This window comes from Pleurodeles waltl, chromosome 2_1, assembly GCF_031143425.1.
Source record: "Pleurodeles waltl isolate 20211129_DDA chromosome 2_1, aPleWal1.hap1.20221129, whole genome shotgun sequence".
NCBI lineage: Eukaryota > Metazoa > Chordata > Amphibia > Caudata > Salamandridae > Pleurodeles > Pleurodeles waltl.
The window spans coordinates 773,469,596-773,487,864 of record NC_090438.1 but is presented as its reverse complement, the minus strand read 5'-3'; the positions used below and the strand labels follow the sequence as shown (position 1 = coordinate 773,487,864).

General features: G+C 40.2%; 1 protein-coding gene across 2 annotated transcripts in view; it reads left to right on the top strand.

The window, feature by feature from the left end:
- Positions 1-18,269, top strand: part of MCUR1 (mitochondrial calcium uniporter regulator 1) — a 179,961-nt gene that overhangs the window by 138,909 nt on the left and 22,783 nt on the right. For both annotated transcript variants that reach the window (XM_069218178.1, XM_069218167.1), the window contains 2 exons: positions 5,620-5,673; positions 6,814-6,928. In XM_069218178.1, coding sequence (XP_069074279.1) covers positions 5,620-5,673; positions 6,814-6,928 — 169 coding nt within the window. The remainder of the gene's footprint in view (positions 1-5,619; positions 5,674-6,813; positions 6,929-18,269) is intronic.

Below are 18,269 nucleotides of genomic sequence, written 5' to 3'. Positions count from 1 at the left end.
TCCATTTAACAGAATGCGACGTGATTTAATTGAAATGCCTGTCTGTAACGGATAGAAGTACGTATTGGTCATTGTGTGTGTGCTTTCTAGATGGGTGGAGACTTATCCAACACATAGGAATGCTAGTCTTGCTGTAGTCAAGCTGCTGCTCAGGAAAATGATACCACTGTATGGATTCCTGACTTCTTTTATCAGATCAAGGAACTCATTTTAGTAATGAGATCTTAAAGTTGTTGTGTGTAGCCCTGAACACTGAGCAAAACTATTGAACTGCAGTTACAGACCAGAGGCATCTGGATTGGTAGAGCAAATTAATGGAACACTGAAAGCTCAATTGGCAAAGGTTTGTGCCTCAACAGTGTTGAAATGGCCTGATGCATTACCACTTGTCCCGATGAGCATACGTAGCACCCCTGACAGGAAGGCAGGACTGTCTCCCCACGAACTCCTGTTGGGTCATGCAATGAGGCTACCAGCAGTGCCTGCAAATGCACATGTGAACATAACTGATGACTTAGTGCTGGATTATTGCAAAGGTCTGGCTGATGTGGTTCGCTCTTTGTCTCATCTGGTTGAAGTAGCAACAGTTTAAATGACCCAGGAACAGTGTCACAGCTTGAAAGCTGGTGACTGGGTTGTGGGGAAGAAGCATTTCAGGTTATCTTTGTGACGACAACAGCTGTGAAGAGTGCTGGTCTTCCAACCTAGATACACCCAAGCCACACATGCAGAGTTCTGTGTCCTCTTTAAAACAAAGAGTCGTATCCCACAAGAGCAAATGCTGATTAAGAAGGGGTTCAGCTTGACCAAGCTGTGAGGACAGAACCAGTGACTGAAGTAGAAGACATGCAACACAACAACTTTAAGATCTCATTACTAAAATGAGTTCCTTGATCTGATAAAAGAAGTCAGGAATCCATACAGTGGTATCATTTTATCTGCAAGCAGTCTGCATGCAGATAAAGGTGCAGACAAGGATGTAAGCAGCCTGCAGTAAGACAAAAGTGCAGGAGAGCAGAGTCAAATCAACTGATTCCTGCCAGTACAGCAAACGTTGTGGATGCAGTTGCAGCAGTAAACAAATTGTGAAAGGAGACCAATGGGCCTGCAAATGCACATGGACTGGTTGTTCATAAACTCCCATCAATAATGGAAGCAGTTGAAGAGTCAAATCAGAGTGAAGATGAAGCTATAAAGAGAGCGAAAAGGAAGAGTACCAAGTCGCAGATACTCTCCACCTGAATGGATCTATTTTGTCACAAATGAATGGAAGAATTAGTTTATGGCCTTTTGTTTTTACTGTGAGAATTCACTTAAACATTCTGGAACTTGAAATTGCATTTGAACTGAGCTTTGAAATAACCTTGCCAATTGATCAACAAAGACATAACACTCTGGAAGTAATTATTAGCAATCATCAGACTGTGTCCTATTGAAAACGAACATTGAACTATTTTTGAGGGCTTTAGTTGAATCTTGAAGAACTTTCTTGAAGATCGAGAACAGCTGTAAATAGTGTAAAGATTATGAAGTTGCATTGTTTTTTTATTTTTGCTAGCTTTGCTTTGATATTGTTTTCCCTTTCTCCTGTGATACAACAGAAGCCATGAATCCTGGACAGGGTAAACACAGTAGTTGTAAATATGTGTGTATTGATGATAACAGTATGTATGTATGTGGGAATTTTATTGATTGCAGGAATGAATGATTCAATGAAAGGAGAGGTGCAAAGTACATCTACTCCAGTGCTGAGAATGACAACATCCGAGCAAGATATGTTTTACATAGATGAGGGATTGCTTAATTTAGATGACACAAAGGGAGATTCGTCTTCCAACGCATAATATAGTTTGCTGTATGAGTATGTGGACACAATGAATGTGTGTGATTTTTTTATGTGTGTACACAAATGCCTTCATCAGTACAAGAAGGAATCACTAATCTCAGTTTACCACTAACTTATGGAATCAGTTGCAGTCTGATATTTACACGTTGGTATAAGCAGGAGTACATTCAGTATTTTTACTCTAATTACAACGTAGTCTTCTCTTTTTTCCCTTTAATCAGCATTTGAGCAGCATTGCAAATCCTAGGAATATAGACATTGTAGGAAGTTTCTTTGAGCCTACACTTATCTTTGACACAGTATAAGCACACCAGAATAACCGGACGTATTCTCACACAGGTAGAAAAGGAGTTCATTAATCAGGTAGATAATAGAAGAAAAGCAGTGACAGAAAGGGTAGATAAGAGTGTAGCTAGTAAGAAAAAAACAGTTCACATCACTCCTGATACACAGGGACACTTAGCATTAGATTGACAACATGTAGGTAAGATTTGCATATATAACCCACAATCAAAGGCTGACAGTAAGTTTGTAGGAACAGACAAGACCCTGCTGTACCTGGAGTCTATTACATCTGTGATAATAACGCTTATTACAACCTGCTGAAGGGCTGGTATGGTACATGGTATTTGGGAGTGGTTTCCCCAAAATTTACCAAGTGGGCAACATTGAAAATTCTGCTGGGATTAAGGAACCTAAAATGAGATTTAAAAGAGAAGCAAGTGGTTCAGAGATTACAGGAGATATATTTGAAGCATTTATTCCATCGGTGGGTGTGATCTTAAATGGCACAAAGATAAGGAAGTTATCAACGATTGTAGATAAGTTGTCAACTGATTTTTCAGGTGCAATGCTCTTAACGGACACAGAAAGTGTTGCTAGGTCTATGATTCTTTAGAATTGCTTTGCGTTAGGCATTCTTTTAGCAAAAGAGGGCAGAGTCTGTCAAGTTTTGAAATCACAGCACTGCTGCACTTATATCCCAAATAACAGCAAGGAGGTAAGGAGATACTTATATAATTTGACAAGTTAGAGAAATGACTTAAATGACCTAAAGGAGACAAATGCCTGGGAGACAATAGGTAAAGGATTCTCTAAGGTAGGATCTTGGTTTGGAAACTTGGCAAATGGGCTTGTGAGAATGAGCCAGAAACCTTTATTGATTTTGACAGTGTGCATAATTTGTGCACTTGGATTTTACAAAGCTCACAATTTCTGGAAAAAACAAAGATCAAAGAATAAACAAAGGAGGGAAGAAATGGAGAATATGAGAAACAGATATTATCAGACGATGAAAAGAATTGACAGTTATCGCAAACCTAAATCTATGTGTTATCAAACCACAAGGTTTTGACTTGTCTCACTGTAAATGAGAATAGTTATTTTGTGATGGCATAGATTGCCGTAAGAGGAGGGACTGAGAGAATCAAGTTTTATTAATATGTTAGTGGCATAGAAGTAGCATATGACAGCTAATAAATCTGCAGTTTCAAAAGTTTAACAGAGAAAATAACGTAGAAATTAAAATGTGTACGTTTAAATAGTGGTGGACATTTGTGCCTTTCACTTGTATTTTGACACCACGTTTAACATGAAAACATTGTGCATTCATAAATGAGTCTTATTAATAAACATTAACCTGAAAGTATTACTTTTATAGTAGAAAAAGTAGAAATAAATTATAAGTATTATAAGAATATGAATTAAACACACATAGTGAATTAAATGGATTTCATTTATATGAATTACGCGTGTAGAAAATAAATACAGGGTTAAAATAGCTTTAACATAACATGAATGACTTTTTTTTATAAACTAATTTGCTTTGAATACTTGATTTGAATTGTAAGGAGCACAATAGGTTTATTAATGTAGTAAATGTATTAACATGCATTTAGGTTTCCTAACTTGACTATGCCGGAGACTCATTTTGCAAGCAGCAATGGAAAATCACTTGTTTATTCTGTTCCCTCTGACCTGAATTTTTTGCCTAGACTGTTAATGTGAATGTTGAAAGTCCTATTGTATTGTAGGCAAGAGACATGTTTTAGATGCAACATTGTTATAGTATTTGTTCTAGCTGCTGAACAGAACAGGAAATCTACAAATCCCTTGTGAAAGAATATTAGTTTAGTTTATTGTGTGTCAGGAGAAAGGAACTGTAAGTAACAAATTGTTAGAAAATGTAATATTTTGGCACAATTGTATGAAGTCATGCAGATGACAACTCCCTTTTGCTGAGAAGATTCTTAAAAGTATCAGAAATTGGTGGTGCCATCTGCAGTGATTGGATGCTGAATCTGATGTCTGAAATGTACCCACCTAACGAACCAATGAAATAATTGTGTGTATTTTATTTAGTGAAGAACTTGAACTGAAGTCAGTCTTCTCCCTTGCCTTGGTGCTGTTTAGAACTCTGCCGGAGTTTGCCTTCTCTCTTTTAAGTCTGCTCTCTCACACTCCTATTCTCTAAAATCCCCTGATGAGTTCTCTCATCATAGTCTTAACTGCCTTATTCTGTTGTGTGTTTCAACTAAATCTGAACTGCTGATCTGTCCTATGTGCAGCTCGTGTTCTGCACTGTCCTGATGCTGCTATCAACTGACGCCGGAAGATGGTGACCGCTCTGTCTTGATTAATCAATGCTGTCCCATGGGAAGAGTTATAACTAAATGTGGTTTCTCGTTTGCCTTACTAGTTAGTTGTTTACACCAGCATATTTTTTTAATAAGTTATTCTAGCTAGATGTTTTTTCAAACTATTTTTGCCTTTCTTTTCTCTTTTGCCCGCATGTGTTAGCCCGTTCCCACACATACATGTCCAGATTCTTGTTAGTGGAAAGAACGGCCCAGTTCTGAAATGAATTTAATGTGAAAACTGTATTTTGATGATTCGCTGATATCACCATCAACTGCTTCGAATTCCAATAGTAATGCACTTACTGTGTTGTTGCTAATCTATATTATTCTTTTGGAGGGTCTAACAGTTTTGATGATTAGTAGATTGAATCTTTTCAGATGTTTCCGTCAGCCTATGATTTTCATGTTTGTTTATAACTTCATTTTGCACACCATTTACATGACATTGATTTTGGGATTATAATGAAGCTTTGAAACTTTATTGGGTTTGGAGTTTGATTTAGTGTTGAATTGTTTATGGTGTCTAAAATGGTTTATGGTATAATGTCATTCATTTGTGGTTGAATGATTCTGACTGCTGCACTCTTCGCCAAGTCGGAAGATTCAGTCGACCTCCATAGGTGAGAATAGTGATGGTGTCTCAACTGCACGCTGGTGGTTGTTTAAACCCAGAACAGGAGGGTAAAAACTCCTTTCTGGGGCCCAAGGTGGCGCTTCAGCAAATGCAAGGACATATAGAAGAATAAAGACAGAACGCAGACAATGAGTAGAAAAAGGAAAAAGAGATGCATGCCAGGAAGGGAGTACATGCTGCTCCAGTAGGGGACTAGTAGAGTGATGGAAACAGAGGGTCACTCTTTAGTGTTGCACCACTCTTGCATGTCCTCCCTGTAAATGGCAAGGAGTTCTCAACTAGATACCCCAGTCCGGAGAACAGAGAAATGCTACTAGGCACAGGAAATTTGTATAAAAGCAGTTGATAAGTGAGAATCAACGTGTTACACATTAAAGAGACATGGATGTATTAATATGCTAAACCATAAATGATGTTTTAGTTCATTTGAATACAAATCGCACTACAATTGTTGTTTTCCCCTATTGGAATTTGCCCTAAAATATCCTTTCTGATTCTAGTATGCTGATAGCGAAAAAAAGTTGCTGGAAGCGAGAACAGAAATCATAGCATTGGTAAGAATTTTTGTTTATGTTGTCAAATGTGTATGTAAATCACTGTGTTGGGTAAATGTATTAAGCATGTAAACATGCTGAACAATTGACGCCTATGTGTAGCTTAACATTTTTGACAGGCAGACCATCAGTTCTGTAGTAAGGTAAATAATACGCAAATTTAATTTTTTAACATTTTGTTGACTAGCTTATCTCAACCATTAAAAATCTGATTAGAACGTTCATTTTTTCTTCCTCATTTTATTGTTGTCATTTGGATAATAGTCACTTAGTTGATACATGGTGGGTCAGAATTATCAAGCAAATACCATTGGTATGGTAAGAATTTGAGCCAATTGAAATAATTAGGGAGATCTGATTCACAAAGTTAACTTAAACTTTGGAGTAAGTTTACACTTTGGAGTAAGTTTACTACTTCCAGTATTCACAAATTCAAATGGTAAACTTACTATAAGAGTGTAAGCGACAAGTCTCCACCAGTATAGTAAAGCAGTTGGCTTACTCATTGGTGGGTGGTTGACGTCCATCTCTGAGCCTCTCCCTGGCCCTCCTTAAACCTCTCTCACTCCTCCCTAATCCCTTCCCCTTTAGGAGTAAGTCTGCCCCTTTTCCCACCCCACTTGTCTGTGTCCCTCCCACATTTACTACTAAAAGCCTGTACTATGTTTGAGGAAACCTTGCATCGGGTGGAAAAATCCGCACACATAAGTATAGGAAAAAAACACACATTTTGTAGTAGTTCGAAACGTAGTACAAAGTGCACTTTGGGAATCATGCCCAGGGTTGTTAGTAGTCCAACACAGTAGTCTCGATGTGGGTGTGTCATCTTTCAAAGAACTTCATTCCTTGACTGAGAAGCAGTAGTGGGTATGGTGGTCCTTTGTGGAAGATGGGATGATAATGGAGGCTTGCTGCCAGTCTATTGAGGGGGTTGATGGTAAAGCCTTTCAGTAGCACAGCATTTCACCAAAGAAATGCTAACGATGCAAATGATCCTACATATGGTGCAGAAGTGAAACTGGCCAGTTGTTTGGTGCCCATCATTTTACAGTGGGTCATCGTGTATTTGGGTTTGAATGCTAATTTACATGAACAGGCCAATAATATCTTGCACTAATTGAATGATTTTCCCTTCTCAAGCATGCTCAGCAAGATCGAGCATTGACTCAAATCAACAGGAAGATCGACACGGAAGTAGCTGGGATGAAAACCATGCAGGAATCCCATAAACTAGATACTATAAAATATTTAGCAGGTAAAACCAGTATTATTGTGTGTGTAAGAGCATGTGTGTTGAAAGCACTTGTTAATATTCCTGCAAGGGATTATTATTGATGTGGCACGTTTAACAGTAGCTTTCTTTTTATTTTCCTTTGTTGGTAAATTCCTCATATATGTTTTTTAAACCTGGAACAAAATTGACCCATGACGTACATAGTTTAATTATAGAAGAAGCACCGTGCTGGTCAGCTGGGTGAAGTATAGAGCATACTGGTGCTTTATTGTGGGGGGCTATACAGCCTTTAAGAGAGTTCATTGTGTTAGTTCACCTGCAGCCGATCTCCTGTGTCTAAGGATTAAGCTTCATTTTCTTGTTTGGTTGTCTTCGTTGTTCATCCTTCCGAAGTCTTTAAAGTGAGTACATTACAGTTTTATAAAAGTAACACCAATTTTCAGCTTCTGAAGTCTAGTTTGTGGTGTGTGTTCTACAAATGATCACTGCAAGTAAAAAGCGTTTACGTTCACAAGAAACTGTTATTACATGACAGCATTTGTAATTATGGGTTTGGTGGATTTAGGCCGTAGAAGTTAAATCATGCTTATTTATAGAAGACAATGTTCATTTACAATTTTAGTGGAGTTGAAAGGGTGGGAAATAAAGACTCCTCATGGAACAATTCACAAGTAAATGCTGGGGATGGGCCTTTATTTGCAGGCTTTCTTTTCTTGGCCTGTCACTTGTTGAGATGTAATTGTATGTCCTTTAAAGTGTTTCAAAATCCCTGCCTGGATTTTACAGGGCATTTCTTTACTCTGTATTCTCTGCCTTCTTATTTGTTGAGCTTAATGTACCAGCTCCATGCCACAGATGCCAACGACTCATTCCCTAGCCACATATTGATATTTTTTGTAACGATTTATGTCTTTTCAATTTTATGGACTATTTATTTCCCCACAGTAGTCTTTTGTTCTTCTCTTGTTTTAGTTTCAAGTGTGTTTTCTTTTTATATTGCGCACGATTGTTCCCCTGCAAGTGATTACTATGTGCTATTTGTTTTGTACTTTAGACTCTCTTCAACACTTCCATTTCTTGGTTATTGTACAGCCAAGTTGTTTCAGATTATGGGGGTCATTCCGACCCCGGCGGGCGGTGGGCGCCGCCCGCCGGGCGGAAACCGCCCAAACACCGCCCCGCGGTCAAATGACCGCGGGGACCATTCTAACTTTCCCGCTGGGCCGGCGGGCGATCTTCAAAAGATCGCCCGCCGGCCCAGCGGGAAAGCCCCAGCAAAGATGAAGCCGGCTCCGAATGGAGCCGGCGGATTTGCTGGGGTGCGACGGGTGCAGTTGCACCCGTCGCGATTTTCAGTGTCTGCCAAGCAGACACTGAAAATCTTAATGGGGCCCTGTTAGGGGGCCCCTGCACTGCCCATGCCAGTGGCATGGGCAGTGCAGGGGCCCCCAGGGGCCCCACGACACCCGTTCCCGCCAGCCTCTTCCTGGCGGTGTAAACCACCAGGAACAGGCTGGCAGGAAGGGGGTCGGAATCCCCATGGCGGCGCTGCATGCAGCGCCGCCATGGAGGATTCCCCCAGCCGGGGGAAATCCGTCGGGAAACCGCCGGACCCGGCTGGGCGACCGCGGCTTCACAGCCGCGGTCGGAATACCTGATGTAGCACCGCCAGCCTGTTGGTGGTGCTACCTCCGGCCTCCACCCTGGCGGTCGTAATGAGGCCCTATATCCTTAATTTGAGAAAATATATATTTGTCTTGTTTGCCCAGAACTGTCATTGCCGCCAGGGCAGCCTTTGTCGGTATCTTCTGTGACATGCACTGCCTTGACTGCATGTTTGCTGTACTCTTATTTTGTCCCTGCAACCCTGTTGTTGTCCTCCTCCCCCGTCAACCCACTGAATGTGCCATTGTGCTTGTGAGAAATTCTCATCACTCTTTCCTAATGCTGAAATCTTTGTATGATTTGGAAGCTGAAAATATGTTTTAGCCAGGTTTGTTATTTTTGGACGAATTATCATTTTGTAGTTGCTTGTTGGTGTATTAAAATCAGTTCACTTTATCCATTCCGAACTACCTGTGAAGTAGCAAGAGTTTTTTCCAAATGTTTTCAGAAGCCTATGTAGAAACACCAACTACCTGGAGAGTTTAGTTTAGTACCGGGAAGATGCAATATTGTTGTAATGACACTGATGTATACATTTTTTATATATATATATATATATATATATATATATATATATATATATATATATTCCAAAGCGAGCTACAAGGAGAAAGCACTCCTCTCCTAGCAATGCAAGTGCCCACACCAGCCGTAGCTCCATCTGTCTGTAATGTCTCAAAGCAGTTCGATCCTCCAACAATCCTTGTGTCGAAAAGAGATGCGTCACACCAGCTTGTGGAACTCAAGTTCTTTAATTGCTTCATAAACAAATAACGAGTTTTGGCAACAAGGCCTTTGTCAAGTGAATGTTACATGCCCCACATACCATAGAAAATGAAATTCATAGACATAAACAACATATCGTCATTCACCCCGTCCTCCCGGTGCATCGCCCAACATCCAAATCGTATTGACATTTCATAAGCAAAATCATGTTTCTATCCTGAGCAAATATCCAAATGCAAATAAAAAATATCAGGTGCATTTAGTAATAGAATCCATAATATGAAGGGCACAGAAAATATGCTACATATCCCTTTGCAATACTGTAATTACTGCAAATGCATATCAGGCCTTTATTAGCAGCTTCTCATATAAAGCAAGTGTAATTCATTATTAATCACTATCTAAGAGACAATCTATCATAGGCTCAAGCAAAAAATGAATAGCAATTAAAACCCTAATTAAATGTAAAATAATGACTATGCAATTGAGCCTGCAAAACAAATCCCCATTGCTTTGAATCATCTCTCTGCTTGGACAAGGTAACTTATGTATATACACTAATGATATGTGCAAATTATCATAGGATTTATCAAAATTATTTTATAGAGTCAGGAAAACACCTGTGTCATCACCTCTTCGTGCGTCTAAAAATGAACCCAATCCTTACATAATCAGAAATGTGACTAGTGTAATATGAAAATAATATATAATAATAATATGTGTGTGTTCTATGGCATGTGTAGCTGCAGATACACATGCTATGCATTATTCCACCATCTAGTGTTGGGCTCGGAGTGTTACAAGTTGTTTTTCTTCAAAGAAGTCTTTTCGGAGTCACAGGATCGAGTGACTCCCCCTCTCGGTCATTCTGCGCATGGGCATCGACTCCACTGTTAGATTGTTTTCTTTCTGCTGTCGGGTTCGGACGTGTTTCCTCTCGCTCTGAGATTTCGAATTGGAAACTTTAGAAAACTCCCTTAATCGTCGGTATTGTTTCGATCGCGTTTCCACCTAGCCTCGAACCGATAGTACAATCGAAAACTAAATTTCGCCCTTCTGGGCGCGTGCGCCCAACTCGGGCATGGACTCTGGCCTGTTCGGGCCTACCGCGTTGAAACCTTATGGATCGGACTCCATTTCAATTTTGTCCCTGATGCCATGCAAAATTTTCATACACAGGCCAACACCTTGTCTGTAATCTGTGTCTTTCTCCCAATCACAAAGAAAAGGATTGCGAGGCCTGTCGATCGTTTCGATCCAAGAATACCCTGCTTGATCGGAGAGCCAGAAGATTGGAAATGGCTTTGAAGAGTACAGAACATCTCGACACCATGAAGGAAGAACAGACGCAGACGGCGGTTTCTTTCAGAGACACCTACTCCAAAGAAGAATCAGAAGAAGATAGGCCTATTACTGCTGGTCAGCACGTGAGTACGCCTGCCCCTACGCCCACTTATAAAAAAGTCCTACAAGGCCTTGGGTACACCACTGCCAGAGAGCAATGGTTCAACCCGAAAAAAGACTCTTGTCGACCGACCTTCGGGTTCAGCGTCGAAAAGGCCACTCCTCCGTCGGTATCCGAGTCAAGTAAATCCATAAAAAGTTCAACTTCCGACTAAAGCAAGCGTCCTCCCTCCTCGGAGTCTAAGCCTCGACGCCCTGCTTCGGAGCCAAAACAACCGGCTGTATTTTCCGGCCTGAAATAAACGACAATCTTTGGAGCCGAAAAATACTTCTTATTCAGAAGAGCAAGGACTTTCGAGCCATCTTAAACAGAGCTCAAAATCACTGGATGAACAGTCTTCTAGACCTTCTGAGGACACTGAGATCCAACCTATCCTTGAGATCATGGATGAAAAACAATCAAGAATTCACATCCATAAAGAGACTGGCAGAATAATTACTGCACCTCCTCTACAGACCAAGAGAAAGTTGGCCATTCAAGAACATTTAGATACTGCTCCACCACCAGCAAAGATTTATAAACAGAAGGAGAAGCCATAACCTATCCATACTTCTCCCCCTCATTCACCACAACTTTCTTTTTCGTCACCACCCACTAGCCCACCACCTTTGCCTTCACCAACTCATTCCCAATATTCTCATGGTGATACGGTTGATCCTTGGGATCTCTACGATCCAGATCCGATTCCTGACAATGACCCATACTTATACCCTTCTAAGACTTCTCCACCAGAAGACACTACTGCACACATGCAGGTTATTTCCATGGCAGCAGCATACCACGGGGTGCTTATGCATACTGAACCCCTAGAAGAGGATTTTCTCTTTAACACATTATCCTCCACGCACTCAAAATATCAATGCCATCCAATGCTACCTGGCATGATTAAACATGCAGATCAAATATTCAGTGAGCCAGTCAAAGCTAGAATTATAACACCACGCGTTGATAAAAAAATATAAAGTTGCTCCTACAGACTATTACCCACCAAGTTTCTCTAGACTCAGTGGTAGGGAGTGCTGCTAGAAAGAGGGCTAATACCCAGTTGTCAGGGGATGCTTCTCCACCTGACAAGGAAAGTAGAAACTCTGATGCTGCTGGCAAGAGGGTAGCGACACAGGCTGCCAACCAATGGCGAATTTCAAACTCGCAAGCCTTGTAGCAAGGGTGATAGAGCCCACTAGGACTAGATGCAGGAATTCCTACAATACCTCCTTAAGGAACACCAAAAAAGGGCACAAAAGATTGTGAAAGAAGGTCGGGCCATAAGCAACAGGCAAATACGGTCTGCCCTTGATGCTGCAGAAACAGCAGCTAGAAGCGTGAATACTACCATCACTATATGCAGACACGCATGGCTACGTTCCTCTGGTTTTAAACCAGAAATACAGCAGGCAGTGCTGAATATGCCTTTTAATAAAAAAGCAACACGGCCATAGAAAGTCTGAGAAAAGACTCAGACACTTGCAAAGCAATGGGAGCCTTATACACAACACCCTATGGAGGCTCCTTTCGCAGACAACAATTCAGAGGAGGATTCAAGCCACAATCCACAGAGGCTTCTACCTCCCAGGCAAAACAAGGGCAACAGCAACAGCAGTACCAAAGCGGGGGACTTAAAGGGTCTGTTTTGCTTTCACTAATGACCGAGCCGAAAACAATCTCTGGAATGCACTTCTTAGTTTGAAGAAGACATTTATTATTATTTCACCATGAGGTTCCTGAGAGAGGAGATTAGTAGGTTGGAGGCACATGTTCAAAAATAGTCACAGCAATGAAAGGAAAATATATCAAAGTGATTCTCAATTGCAATGTACACAGCAAGTATATGTGATTATATTATAGCATAACTGTCAAAGCAAAGAATAAAAGTCAAAATTCATCACTGTAGGGCTTATCACTGCTTGTCATCTTTCTCATGCCAACAAGTTTATGACTCCTGTTCAACTGCGAGAAAGAGATTTTCCACCCTTACCGGACAGGTCAGGCAGCTGACGTCCACGCCTGACTGAAGTCTCGGAAAATTCCCCTTGCTTCTGCCCAGGGACACCTTTTATAGATTGAATAATGAAAAAGCCTGCTGAAAGGCCCTTCCCTCTAATAGTCAAAACATGCTGGCTACTGTAGGTCAGAGTTGGAAGAAAAAAGCGTTGAAAGTTGGCCAAGTTTTCAAGGCTGTCTTTCCCAAGGCTGCACTACAGAAAAACACAAAATATGCGCTTCCTTATCATGCTAGTGTTCCGTGAGAGAATCTATGAAAAACACAAGCTTGGTTTACCATGTGGAAAAACACAGCTCATCTGCAGTGTCTCAACTGCAATGTCTAATGCCACGATAAAGCAAATAGGCAGCTAAACTGAATACAAAATGTTTAATGCTGCGTTAAAGCCAATAGGCAGCTAAACTGAATACAGAATGTAATGTCTAATGCCACGTTAAAGCCAATAGGCAGCTAAACCAAATACAAAATGTAATGTGCTACAGGTGAACATTGAACAACTAATATGCACAGAGGTGGAACACAAAGTCAGTAGTCAAACATACTTAATGACATTACAGGTTCTTATAGAGGCCAATACTTTAGATCTAGGGGCAAGTTCCAGACTTCAAAGCAAGCCACTACCCCATCTAAACAGTGATTTATTTACCACCCCTCAACCCCACACATCTCCTGTGGGGGGCAGACTGCAGCAATTACACTCCCAATGGAAAATATTACCACAGATCAATGGGTATTGTCAATTATCTGCAATGGATATTGCCTAGAATTGATTTCTACCACTCCCACCCCACCAAACATTCCTCCACGTTATCACAAACTGTCCCCAGAACTCAATGTTCTGTTACAACAAGAAGTACAACTAAAACAGTCAATAGAATTGGTCCCACATTCTCAACAAGGAACAGGAGTATACTCCCTATACTTTCTCATTCCCAAAACGGATGGCACTCTCAGGCCCATCCTGGATCTCAGATCACTAAATCTATATATCCTGTCAGAACACTTTCATATGGTAACTCTACAGGACATCATTCCACTATTACAAAAACAAGATTACATGACTTCATTAGACCTCAAAGATGTGTATTTCCATATATCTATCCATCTAGCTCACAGAAAATACTTAAGGTTTGTGATAGCAGGAAACCATTATCAATTCAGAGTTCTACCATTCAGCATAGCAACAGCCCCAAGGGTATTCACAAAATGTCTAGCGGTAGTAGCAGCCTACCTAAGAAGACAACACATACATGTCTTTCCATATCTAGACGATTGGCTAATAAAATCAAGCAATTTTATACAATATCAAAAACACACTCCATACACAATAGAGACCCTACATACACTAGGGTGCACTCTCAATTACCAAAAATCCAATTTTCAACCAGCACAGGTGCAGCCTTACCTAGGTGCTATTCTCAATACGCAAAAAGCCTTAGCCTATCCGAATACACAAAGAGTACAAACTTTTCAAAATGTCATACCACAAATGCAGCCAAATCAACAATACACTGTAAGATTTGTCATGAAACTATTAGGAATTATGACATCCTGCATAGCAATAGTATGGCATGCAAGACTAAACATGAGGACACTACAACAGTGCCCCTCACAGCAATGGTCTCAAGCACAGGGTCAGTTGCAAGTTCTAGTATTGTTAGACAGCCAAACGCACAAGTCCCTTCAATGGTGGAATCTCAGCAATTTAATGAAGGGGTGGTCATTTCAAGACCCTGTGCCTCAGACCACAATAACAACAGATGCATCAATGACAGGAGCTCATCTCAACAACCTTACTATTCAAGGGGAATGGGATTCAAAACAGCTAAATTATCACATAAACCATTTAGAATTATTAGCTGTGTTCTTTGCCCTAAAAGCATTTCAGCCGCTTCTCAAACACAAGACTGTCTTGATAAAAACAGACAATATGACGACCATGTATTACCTAAAGAAACAAAGCGGGACACATTCATCTCAACTGTCCCTTCTAGCCCAAACAATATGGAAATGGGCAAATCACAATCAAATTCATCTACTGGCAGAATACATCCCAGGAATACACAATCAGCTAGCGGATCTCCTAAGCAGAACACACCAACAGATACACGGATGGGAAATTCACACTCAAGTACTTCATCAGTACTTTCAAAAGTGGGGGACACCAGAAATAGACCTATTCGCAACAAGCAAACGCAAAATTCCAAAACTTCTCATCCAGACACCCACACCCTCTGTCCAAGGGCAATGCTCTATAGATCAACAGGTCGGGGATATTTGCTTACGCTTTTCCCCCTTTCCCACTACTTCCATTTCTGGTCAACAAACTGCATCAGACTTCTGTCACCATGATACTCATAGTCCTAACGTGGGCAAGACAACATTGGTACACAACACTCCTAGACCTGTCAGTAGGAGCTCACTACAAACTTTTAAACACACTGGATTTGTTAACACAAAACAAAGGACAAATCAGACATCCAAATCCCAGTGCTCTCAACTTAGCGATTTGGTTCCTGAAGTCATAGAAATTGGATACTTACAACTTCCATTAGAATGCATGGAAGTTCTCAAACAAGCATGCAAGCCTACAACTAGGCAATGCTATGCTAACAAATGGAAAAGATTTGTTTATTACTGTCAATCTAAAAATACTGACCCAGTTACAGCATCAATACAAGATATTGTATGCTACCTACTTCATTTACCGAAATCAAATTTAGCTTTCTGATCTAATAAAATTCATCTTACTGCCAAATCAGCATATTTACAGATGTACAACATACCTCAGTCTTTAGAGTCCCAGTTATAAAAGCCTTCATGGAAGGACTAAAACGTATTATTCCACCCAGAACACCACTTGTTCCTGCTTGGAATCTCAATATTGTACTGACGAGATTAATGGGCTCACCTTTTGAACCCATGCATTCCTGTGAGATTCAATTCTTAACCTGGAAAGTTGCTTTCCTAGTAGCTATTACTTCATTACGTAGAGTTAGTGAAACACAAGCATTCGCTCTTGAAGAACCTTTTTTCCAAGTACACAAATATAAAGTTGTATTTAGAGCCAATCCAAAATTTCTCCCAAAGGTGCTATCACCTTTTCACATAAACCAAACAGTGGAATTGCCAGTCTTCTTCCCACAACCAGATTCAATTTCAATTGCAGAAAGAGCCCTTCACACTCTTGACCTTAAAAGAGCTCTTATGTACTATGTGGATAGAACCAAGGAATTCAGAAAAACAAAGCAGCTTTTTATTGCTTTTCAACAACCACATAAAGGGAATCCTATCTCGAAACAAGGATTAGCAAGATGGATTGTTAGATGTACACAAACATATTACATCTAGGCAAAAAGACAACTTTTAATCGCACCTAAAGCACATTCCACTAGGAAAAAAAGGTGCATCTATGGCATTTTTAGGAAACATACCAATGGCAGACATATGTAAAGCTTCCACATGGTCTAAACCACATACATTTACAAAACATTACTGTGTAGATGTATTTTCAAAGCAACAGGCCAATGTTGGTCAAGCTGTCTTAAGAACATTATTTCAAACAACTCCAATTCCTACAGGCTAGCCACTGCATTTCTTGCGGAGAGTAACTGCTTTGTAGTCTATGCATAGCATGTGTATCTGCAGCTACACATGCCATCAAACGGAAAATGTCACTTACCCAGTGTACATCTGTTCGTGGCATGTAGTGCTGCAGATTCACATGCACTCTCCCTCCTCCCCAGAAGCCTGTAGTTGTTGTAGTTTATATATTTTGTACATATGTATATACATTTACTTTTGCATGGACATCTATTTTTACTTACTATTTATATACAACATTTATATTACTGCACTCTATCACTCCTTCATACACCCTTTTGCGGGAAAACAATCTAACAACGGAGTTGATGCCCATCCGCAGTATGACCGAGAGGAGGAGTCACTAGATCCCTTGACTCCGAAAAGACTTCTTCAAAGAAAAACAACTTGTAACACTCCGAGCCCAACACTAGATGGCGGAATAATGCGTAGCATGTGAATCTACAGCACTACATGCCACAAACAGATGTACACTGGGTAAGTGACATTTTCCATAAATATACATAAGTGTGTACATATATATTTGGTTTAAGTTCCTTAATTAAGAGTTCATGTCACGGTTAGAAGGTGCCAAGTACTCCTGGGGTTATCCTCAATACCTTGATATTAACCAGTTTATCCACAAAGGATTAATAAAAATGCCATAATTACAATACAATATCCTTTATATAGTGATAAAAAGAGTGAATAAAATCTTTAGAATAGAGATTTATTTTCCTTTTTTGTTGATGTCTTGCATATTAATATGAAGATTTAAGTAGTTACCAGCTTGGTAGCAGTCCAGCTGTGGGCATGCTAAGGGAGATAACAGTAAGAAAAAGTATACCTTGTCACTCTCTGCATCTATCTAAAGCATTTTGTAGACCTCAAGAAATTATTTATAGGTTTACAAGTGAAAATTAAAGTGTCCTGTGGGTACAAGGTGCCCACTCAGCATCTTCAGCTGCCAGTATCCCTTGCATTAGGACCATTCCATTAGCTTTAATGGCTTTTTGACCTAAGGATTTAGAACTGGACTGGAGATTGCTAAGACCGACAAGTAACTGCCACCCTGGGCCTGACTGGTCCCTGTGACCGGCTCCTGATAGGACCTGGCACATCTAAGAGTACCTATATAGTTGATTCCAAGTTGCTTGTTGTGGTTACCTTAAGCCAGTATTGCAGCAGATTGCAAAGATTTATGTCATCCAGTGAAAAGCAGTGATTTATTGTGTCTTTAAAAATTCATATTTCTGCAATCCTCCGGTAGATTTTTGTCTTTCAAGTCTCTATATAAATATCAAAATACAACCAGTTTTTATAAAACGGTATTGGATTTTTTTGCTTCTTTTCATCTTATTTTACTGTTTTGGTACTTCTTAATGCTTTACACCTGTTGCTTTGGCTGACTGCTCTGTTCCACAGGTATCCTGGACTGTGCTAAGGTTTTACAAACAAACCTGAATGGACCTGATAAGGATTTGTCATTATTGCACGGTGAAGTCGCACATCCACACCATATAATAATCTGCATTTCTCATTCTGTGGAACCCACTGCAAGCGTTGCAGATCTCTAGCTAGTCTGCACATTGTCTCAAAGTTCAAACTCGTTTTTAACCTTTGGTTCCTGAATCACCACATTGTTTCTATTTTTGGTGCTGCTATACACGCCGTTTGGTAACTACACATTGTCCATCATCTTCTACCTATTGTGAGATTTTAGTTCATTCACAATGGTTTGTCGGTTTGTCTCCTTGTCTGTGGGGATGTAGCCACCTTCTTGGAATGGATCTATGGGCAAAGAATAGTGAGTAAGTAATGAAATTGAGGACATTACATAGATCCTTTATAGTGGGTCAGATGTTTGGGTGTATAGGAGAGATAACAGAGGTACCCTCTGAAGCTTACTTAGGTTGTTTTTC